Source organism: Manihot esculenta, chromosome 10 (assembly GCF_001659605.2).
Source record: "Manihot esculenta cultivar AM560-2 chromosome 10, M.esculenta_v8, whole genome shotgun sequence".
Lineage (NCBI taxonomy): Eukaryota > Viridiplantae > Streptophyta > Magnoliopsida > Malpighiales > Euphorbiaceae > Manihot > Manihot esculenta.
Window position 1 is genome coordinate 17,357,999 of NC_035170.2, and position 10,364 is coordinate 17,368,362.

At 29.5% G+C, this 10,364-nt stretch overlaps 1 protein-coding gene across 2 annotated transcripts; it reads right to left on the reverse strand.

Moving 5' to 3' along the window:
- Nucleotides 1-3,755: 3,755 nt before the first annotated feature.
- Nucleotides 3,756-8,017, reverse strand: LOC110625090 (elicitor-responsive protein 3). 2 transcript variants are annotated; one of them, XM_021770619.2, is made up of 7 exons: nucleotides 7,679-8,013; nucleotides 7,437-7,541; nucleotides 7,214-7,340; nucleotides 7,020-7,091; nucleotides 4,578-4,623; nucleotides 4,211-4,475; nucleotides 3,756-4,108 (listed from the first exon to the last, which is right to left on the reverse strand). In XM_021770619.2, exons 1-7 carry the CDS (start codon nucleotides 7,719-7,721, stop codon nucleotides 4,074-4,076), a joined length of 693 nt encoding a protein of 230 aa, XP_021626311.1. In that variant the 5' UTR covers nucleotides 7,722-8,013; the 3' UTR covers nucleotides 3,756-4,073. The 2 variants fall into 2 exon arrangements, with proteins under 2 accessions (XP_021626311.1, XP_043817138.1); XM_043961203.1 differs by lacking the exon at nucleotides 7,020-7,091 and having other exon boundaries at nucleotides 7,679-8,017.
- Nucleotides 8,018-10,364: the final 2,347 nt, after the last annotated feature.

Consider the following 10,364-nt stretch of genomic DNA (forward strand, 5'->3'; position numbering starts at 1 on the left):
AAAATTGAGACAAATGTGAAAAGATAAATTTTATTGTCCAAAAATTTAATATTAAAATATAAATATGAAAAATAGTAAACGTTTTGGATTTTTTTTAATATATCTTAATATTATTATAGACAGCAAATTGTGAAGCCGATTTTATTTTTATATAATAATCATCCTCCAATGGCCAGACCATTCATAAAGCTTCTATCTAATCATCCATAGTAGTGCCTTAATCATCAATCAACATTATATATATATATAATCTCTTTGTATCAAATTTCTACCGTGAATTTGAATTTGAAATCTCATTGATTTTAGTTTTTTTTTTTTTCATGATTTGCTAATCTAATAATATGATAGAAGATTTGAATTTTTATAACAGTATGCAGGAAAAAGTTATGCAAGGAGAAATATTACATCTGTAGAGAAATTAATCTGTTAAAAAAATTCCAAAACAAAGGTGCAATACTTTTTTAAACACAGCTTTCAACTTTTATTACATGTTGGATGATGTTTGATTGTGTTTCATTAACAGTGATTAAGGATTCAAAAACATCAAGTACTTGAGAAGGGTTGTTAGATTGTCATCCACTAAATCCAAAACCCTTTTCAAACCTCACATCCCCTTTCCCCCCAACCAATATATATATAATTAAAAATAAGATAATAGAAAAATTCATTAAAACTAAAGAAATGACCGATTAAATTTTAAAAATATTTTAATATATTCATTTTTTTTATAATATAAAGAATAAATAATAATTTTTTTAATAATAATTAAACACTCATATCCCAACTTAATTATAAAAATAACAGCTGATCAGCATAAGCTTGCTTAGCACCTTTGACTCTTCCACCAAAAAAACTAGCTTCACATGGCATCCACTGAAATTTGCTTTCAAATTATTGCATGAACAAAAGCTAGATATTCTGAAGGTGACTTTCACTTGTGACTTGTGACTCATGATTTTCCAAATGTTCAATTTCACCTTCTTTAGTTAATGATATGAGAATATCTCAATTGATTGATCCACCATCACTCCTTTTCAGGGACTATGCATCTTAAAAGAAAAAAATAAAAATTGTGATGAAATTTATTAATTAAAAAAAAATACAGTAAAATAAATTATAAATTATTTATCGATCACTTTTTTTTTAAATGGGGATTGAAATAGTAGAATCTAAAATCTCTCAAATTTATTTAGATACATTTATCACCGAATTAAATCTGTGAGTGCATTCATTAATTACTTTTTGATAATATGAAATACCGAACATTAAATTATTAACATAAAATTTTATAACTATCTTTTACCTTTTCTTGTAATATTAATCTGCAGTTAGCAAATCTCATCAATGCAAAGTTATAAATGATTTATTAGTTGTAAACCCAACAACAAAAGCAAAAGCAAAAGTAAATCACCGTATTAGATTAAATGTTCAAAACTACTTTTACCTTTTTTTTTTTTTTTTTATAGCTTTTCCTCATTATTAACTTCAAAATTTATCCATCTTCCAGCTAATGTCAATTAACCCTTTATTTCCAAACAAAAAGAATAAGCTTTGGCAGATTCCTTTCAATATCCTGTCTTGAATTTCAGGAATTTTTGCTAAAGACCCAACACATTAAATTTTGTCAATAATCATTCCAGGTAGCTGTCATAGCAAAAAAATGCAAATCTTTCAAATTTTCAATTATGATTAACTGGGATTCGCTGATAAAACATAGAAGCAGCAAGCTGAAAATGCTACTGGTTCAATTGCTTGAGGAAGATTTTACTCTTGGGACAAAAGAATAGCAACCCATGTTCAGACAAGTTTCTGAAATCTACTAAGGCTGTCTCCAGTGTCCTCTAAATCATATGAGAAATGACTATACACTTTCATCATTGCCCATCAAAATATCTATTAACATTTCACCAAAGGGTTTGTTTCTTTCTGTTTCTCTCCACTTGCATGCAAACTAAAAGGATGAACCTGTCCACTTATCATGCTAACTTACTAGTCATGTAATTCATTAGTTTCAAATTTATAACTCTTTTTTTTTTTTTTTTTTAAACATGAAAGGAAGGAAAATGACTGAGCAATAATTAATGGACTATACAATAGAAACGGATTCTTCCCCTTTATCATCGTAAAATTAAATATTTCAAAATAAGAGTCGGAGAAATTTGAATTCAAAATCTCACTTATCTCCAACACTTTATAACCTTAAATAACAATAAAAGACTAAATAGACTACCCTAATATGAACTTTGATATATCGATAAATTATTATTGAGCCTTTGTATTTTTTAAAATTAATTATTTAGTCACTTATTGCAAAATCATTCAATTACAACATTAATATATTTTATGTAATAAAATTTTTTAATCTTTCTATTAACATTAGTTTATTTATTTTATTTTAAAAAAAAAGACTTAATTAGTATGAATTTTAAAATTATGAGACTAAATAATAAATATTTAATGTTAAAATAAGTGGAACAATATTTTATCTCATAGAAGACTTAAAGGCTTTGATTTCACAAAATATAACTACATCTTGATTTAATGATTTTGAAAAAGGTAGTAAATAGTTAATTTTAATAAAATATAGGGATCTAATAACAATTTACCCTTGATATATTTAATTAAACTTGAGATCTGAGCAGGAAACTACTTTTCATAATATTAATTCTTTCACTGCACATGAGGAGTTGAATATTCAACTTTCAGTAAGTTTTAGCCATGGCCACCCTATGCCCAAATAATATGACTTGAAAGCCTTCATTCATTGAATGGTGTTTGAGAATTTTTGATGATCAGAATTCAGTTTCATTTCCTTTCCTCTCTCAAATATTTATCGATAAAAAAGAAAAAAAAAACACTTAAAAGAAACTTCAAAAACAAAGGAAGCTATTACCCCTTTCCAAGCTTCATGACTATAATCTTATTCACTACAATTATTGTAAAAATATTTTTATACTATGCATTTGAATTTCATGAGTTGGATTTAGATTCAGTAACAATTATTAATAAATTATGAATTTCAAATTATATCATTTTTACTTATTAAAAAGCTTCATAGAGTGGATTTACAATAATACTATTTTATTAATTTATCATAATTATAGTTAAGAATATTAAATTGAATTTTAAAAAATTAACTGAAATTACAATATAGTTTATGAAATTTTGTTTTATTAATAAAAATAGTCTTTAAAATAATATTTTTATTACATATAACATATTTAAATATTTATTAATAAGAAATGACATAGGGAAACTAAAATCATTACCATAAATAAATCATTCTTCTGCTTCTCCATCCATGGATTACATGTTATTTTTAAGTCATTTTTGATGGGCAACTCATTTCATGCCCATCCATTCGTTACTAGATATTCCCTTCTTTTTGCCTTAGCCGAAATTATCCAATGAATTCGGATAACGGAGAAATCTTCGTCGTTTCAGGATTTTTGATTGATTTTTCATTTGATTCTAATATGATATGGACCAATTACAATTTCAGGATATTAGTGAAAAACTAGAACTGAACCAAAATAGTAAAATAAATTTGAGTTGAATCGACTCAACCAGAATTACATGATCACACATCACAGCGTGTAGTCATTGTTCAAATAACCGTAGCAATAAACAGTGACTTTTGCTTCGCTTTTGATGTAGTTACATAGACAATGGCAAAAGGAAAGACAAATGGATCTCTGTTTTTAATCTATGCATGATGGAATTACCAAAAGCAAAAGAAAACACAACTGGTACACTTGAAAGAATACATGAACTAAAACATATCTTGCAAGATGATTTACATCAACATCTTATGCACAATTTATCACCAGTAACAAAAAAAAAAAGAACAAATCTGCAGATCTTGAAAGATATAACTAAAAGGGCGACGTTATACACAAGGCGTACCACATTACAGGTTGCAGAAATGGTCAACTGCATGCAGCATTTCCTCAGCACTGCTACATACAAGCTTACCCATTGAATAAGTTAAAACTACCATGACTAAATTCTAATGCTGTCTACAGAGCAAATTCCACATCTTGCTTCCTCACTGGACCTTCTGGAGCTGCTTCTTAGTACGGTGGAGGATAAATACCAGGAAAAGGACCTGAACAGAAAAATTTTAGTATTAATGCTAAGATGACAGTTAGCATCAGCATCTAAGAAAGTAAATAAAATAAATAAGATGGGCATCATAATATGAAGTCACCTGGAGGATAATAGGGTGAAGCATGTGGAGGCGGTGGATATGGATGTGGAGGATAAGCTGAATGCGGTGGGTATGGAGGAGGGGGATAAGCAGTTGGTGGAGGAGGGTATGCAGATGGTGGATATGATGGATAATGAGATGTGTAGGCTGCAGGTAGTTGCGCATAAGAAGCTACAGATGCTGGAGGTGGTGGTGAGTACATGGATGAATGGGGCACAGGTGCTCCATATGGTGGAGCAGAAGGAGTAAAGCTTGTAGCTGGTTTCTGCAACAAGCAAACAGAGTAATTCAGCTGCCATGGATGAAAATTTCTTCACGGATAAGTACATGATATTGAACCTATACGGTTATGACAAATGTAGCTTACCTTGGCATTTGGATAATGCAAAATGAGCCTCACTTCTCCAGCATATCTGCAGTAGATAGAAACACATTTTGGAATTGAAACATCATAAAACTTAATTGCCACAAATAGTTGAGAAATTAGGTCGTCACATGCACTATCATGGAAGACTTATAATACATCCATTAATTGCCACATAATATTTAGCTACGAAGACAGATGAGATTACAAACATCATCAGATACTGCACAGGAATTATATGAAATTTAAGGTGCATAAACCATAACCATGCCCACACTTCTATCCCATCCCTTCTAGGAAACAAAAAAAAATGATGCATCATTGATCTACAATTGACAAAAACAAAGATTTATTGTTTAATTCTCAAACCCTGACATCCTCTCCACAAAAGGGGACAGTAAAATCCTTCTCATGATTGATACATTCTGCTCTATTATCTCTCTCATTTTCCCTCTCAAAGAATTCCAAAAGAAAACGGGGAATAAAAAATGGCAACTTGCCAAGAAAGCTCAAATATTAACTTGATTAGATATTAAAGAGGACACAAGCATGCATGGTATCTTAATTAATAATAAATGCTGGTGGTTAGATTACAAGGATGAGGTTTGAGTAAAATTCATGGGTTCAAGCCTTCAAGGTGTAGCTTTCCCCAAGAACTACCCGCAACCCCACTTCTACCCCTTAAATAAATAAAATGCCATTATAACTCTAAATTAGAATTTGTTCACTCAGAACCTATAAATTTTAAATTAACTGCAGAAAATCTTAAGAATGAAAATCTGCTTAGGATTTGTTTTACATTGTTATTAAAGTTGTTAAGAAAAACTCTCTTAAATCTATTAGTTGACAACATTAAAAATTAAATTTGAGATGTTTTAGCCATAAGAACCTTAAAATAACAAAACAGGTTATTTTTAACAGCATCAATGCTTTTTCTAAAAATGTTTTTTACCCTGATAATTATTCCCAAATGGCACCTCATCATCCAATTGTCTTGTATAAATTGCTTGACATATTGTTCAGAACACATGCAGAATTCACCTGCAGTGCTTTAGTTTTAATTGTTACACAAATTCACCAAGTATAAAAGTTCAGTTGCAATTGAATTAATAGAATTCAATTGCAATCTTTTAGAAGTCATTTGAAAAATGAATTCTATGAAGCACCAGAATTTGTAATTTTGTGAAATTCAATACATTTGGGGGCAATTACAATTTTCTACCAAAATTATGGAATTTGCAGACGAATTTTACGTAGAAAATGAAGATTATAGGACCATAACACCATATAAATTCATTCAATAGTACTCTTTGTACTCTTTCTCTTTGTGTCCTCACTTCCCTCTCTCTCTCTCTCAAGACATACAGTTGAAATTCTAGACCTAGTACACAGTGTATCAAATATAAAAATTAACTTGCAAAATAAATCCTATGGAAAAACTAATTTACAAGTGAATGAACTAATTGCTCATTTGATTCCTAACATCAATTAACATGACTAAACAGCACAATACATTAGTGTCCTAAATATTTCCCTTAAAACTTTAAGTTTCAGCAAATTAGAAGAATCAGAGCAAAATGCATCATAGAACCTTTAAGTTCAAATGTCCTGTACAATTAAAGGCAGACCAATTTTGTGGTAAACATGCAAAGTGATCAACTGGTCTACTCTATCGTGACCCTATGAGTTTTATTCTTCAATTCGCATTAGTTTTCCAAGACCCAAGAACTCATTAACAGCCCTAAATACCATATCATAATTAATCAATGACAAACAAATGCTTGCGAAGGCTACCTTTTGTCTCTTATGATACAGAGACACCTAGAAAAGGGACACTGGCATAAAGCTAAATCCTTTTGTCAAGAACTTAAATGTGTAGATGATGAGTTAGAGCGAATATAACTTAGTATTCTTAAAAATATTTGTGCTTAAGCAGAAATAAGTGACTTGGGAACCTAAAAAACACAAGCTGATAATGACTTTCAACTCAAAGGAGAGCACTTAAGCAAGATATCCATGAACAATCATTTTCATGTGTAACAACAAATTCAAAATTCTAAAAGCACCCAAGTTGATATCATATTTCATTTCCTTTTATATGGTACATCAGAATTTTTTATAACTGAGCTTTGCAACTTGAACCCTTGACTTCCTACACTACAAAGCAGACGCTTCTAGTTCACTTCTAGAAAACCTGTATTCCCTCATCATTAAGGATAAAAGATATCTTTAAAATTAGAACATATATTGTTTTAATGTTTTATATGATAACTAGCTGCCTATCCCACTCAAATAGCCAAAATATGGAGTTTAGATCATATGGAATCCCCTTCATGATATGCTAAATTCCAAGTTTATTAAAGCAGCTAAGCCAAGAACCTCCCAATCATTCACATTCAAATTAGTAATTGCAAGTTGAAGGGGGTAAACTGCAATTGCTCATACCTGCCGGTTTTAGTCTGAAGTGGCCAGGTGCTATCATCATAACCTTCTGATAGAACCTTCTGCAATTGAACCCTATCCACAGGAACACAACAGAAAGCTAAGCTTAACTAAAACAAAGAGGCAAATGGGTATACAAAGTACTTATTGTTATTACAGTAAACACAATCATGCAAAAGTGGGGAGAGATTAATTACTTTCCACTGCCAATGAAATCATCATATGTTAAGGTATTGCTGTTCCAAACCACAAGATTCAGTTCTCTTAGCCCTTCAATTAGAGTAAACACAAACTTCTCTTGAAATGTAGGATTTTTGCCACCATCTAAAGATTAAAAGAAAAAAATGTTATGTCTGTATCAACTTCTCCCAAAATTTGAAACGATTTCATGGCAGATCTATTAGCCAAAGCTTAGCATACCTGTGCAGGTTCTTGTGCGGGACTTATTGCTACCATATTCAACAATAGCATAAGGATCTTGCCTAGAAATCCATTCTGTATCTTTCAATTTATTACAACCTACGACTGCATCCAAAAACAAAATCACAAAAATTGAAAAAAAAATAAAATAAAACCCATAAATCAAATGATCAAAACAATTGAAGGGCCTATTTAATCTCATAAAAAATTATAGAAATTAAAAGAAACAAACTCATACATACCAGTAACTTCAAGAAGATGGCCTTGAATACCAGAGACGGACATGCTAGAAGATGGGTAAGAAGAAGAAGATGATAATGATGATGAAGACGGCTGCTTATTCGAAAATGGAAACGTTATTGATCAAGTGATCTATAGATATAGGACAAAAAGTCACCTTTTTAATATTGTTTTCTACTTTTCGTGTAAAAAATCCAACGACTGGGTTCTGGGGTCGTCCCTGGTTGCTGTGTAGATTCGTTCGTTTTGGATTTTTTTTTTCCCCTTTTTTAATTATTTCTTCTATGAAATTTCGTTTTGAGAGCAATTTCCAGTACAGAGGGGTTGTTAATGAGCATTTAAGGCGTGGATAGGCATATGATGGTGAGGATTTTCTCGTGTATTTAAGCCTGAGGCCTGGGGGTCCATCAGGGTAAAAGCACGCGTCTAAATGCACGCTCTCTAACTTTTATGGCTGGCGCGTTTCTATAGTCAAGTCAATTCCGGGGTTTCTCTTTCCTCGTTCGATGGGAAACAACGAGGCTTTATTCAGGAAAAGAGTTGGAAGCTACAGTTTGTTTTAAGGTAAATTGTATTTAAAAGCTGTTAGAATAAAAAAAATTCAAACGGTAATTTAGATCTATATTTAATATTTTAAATTTTATATAATAAAATTAAATATTTTTAATTTATAATTTAAAAATTAAATTAAATTAATATAAATTAATAAAAAGTAAAATTTTTTAAATATAAAAATATATATAATTTATAATATTAAATATAAATATTTAATATATATTATTTATATGTGATATTTATTCAGTATAATATATTTAATATTACATATAATAAATATAAGATATATTTAATTTTAATATAAAATTTAAATTAAAAGATTATATTTTATTAATAATATAAAATTTTAAAAATTATATTATAATTTACCGTTAATTTATATAAATTTAATTTAATATTTTTAGGTATAATTATGATAAATTAAAAAATTTTAGTTTTGTTATCTAAAATTTAAAGTGTTTGAAATAAATGTTGATTATGGTGGAGATTTGCATTTTTTTTAAACATATATTTAGTAAAAAATATTTAAAAATAAAAAATGTTAATAACATTAACCCGTTAAACAAATTTTTTGAGATATTGAGAAAATGATTTAATTTTTCGCATGATTTAGATTTTCCTTTTAACTACTTTTTGTTGAATGTCAACATAACAGAAAATATAGGATTGGTCCCTGAAAACAAAATAACTTATAGTCAATTAAACCATTTAATTTAAAATTGGTATTCTTCTTTATGTAGGACAAATAAGAAAGGCTATTTGCACTTAAATTGAACATGAGTAAAGCCTAAATTATGCTAAGTTTTGTCAACTTTGTTTCTCTTCAGTATCTCTCGGATGATAAATGGCATACAATCCTTATATTTCAAGCCGAGTAGAAACTTTTGTCAAGGAAACTCGGTATCCTTACATAATAAATTTTTATCATGTGTTGAATGTCTCTCATCCTTATTTAAAAAGATTGAGAAGGCTAGCCCTGTTCATAGTATAAAAATTAAATGATTAGCTCCAAATATCACTTATTTTTTAAGTATTCATTTAAATCACTAGCTCAATCAATTCCAACATATGCAATGGTTTTGGGGTAATGTTCTTTTTTGAATTTAACATCATCTCCTAATATGTATAATGTATCTAGGGGTGAGCAGAATCCGGTTCAAATCAAAAAAATCGATCGAACCGAATCGATTTGAAAATTTGGTTCGGTTTTTTATACATTTCGGTTCGGTTCGGTTCTAAATTTCAGAAATTTCGGTTATTTCGATTCGGTTCGATTTTGATAAAAAAAAAACTGAAAAAACCGAACCGAACCGATTAGGGATAATAATATATTTTTTCAATAATATAGAGAAATTAAATTATTTTAAAATTAAAATATTTTAATTAAATTTTAAAATACTAAAAATAAAGTGTAAAAAATTGAAAAAATATTAAAAATCGAAACCGATCAAACCGAATCGAACCGAATCAGACCGGTTCGATTCGTTTCGGTTTTTGACCAAAATCGGTTCGGTTCGGTTTTCATAAAAACTAAAATTTCGGTTTTCGATTTATTCGGTTCGGTTTGATTTTGAACGGAACCGACCGAATGCTCACCCCTAAATGTATCTAATGCAACTCTTACTCTCTGGTGATAAAAACTTTAAAGATTTATTCTTTTGCTAAATGTTCTGTCCTAGAGGCTCCTATTGATTAATAATATGAGTTATATGTGGTGGAGCATTGTGCAAACTACATACTAGTTGTCCTTTGGTATTCATTAGCGATAAAGTGATGGCAAGAGTATAAAAATTCTGTGTGATCCCTAGCTGCCACAAAAGATTTGTGAAAGAATATGATCTCCAATTCAGATTTCGGGTGGTAATGCTACTATAAAAGCTCGAATCAACCAAGAACTTGTAGTGGAATAAATATAAGAATCAACCAAGAACTTGTAGAGGAATAAATTTAAGTATGATCTTGCCTTTTGAGACGTCGCATATTATGGATTTACATATTAATAATTGATAATTGAAAATTTATTTCATAAAACCGTTATATATGCAATAGTTATTGTTAGTATATTTGTCCTAAACCATTATTTTGAACCTTTCGTATGTCATTTTGTTTATTAATAAAAGATATTTTATTATC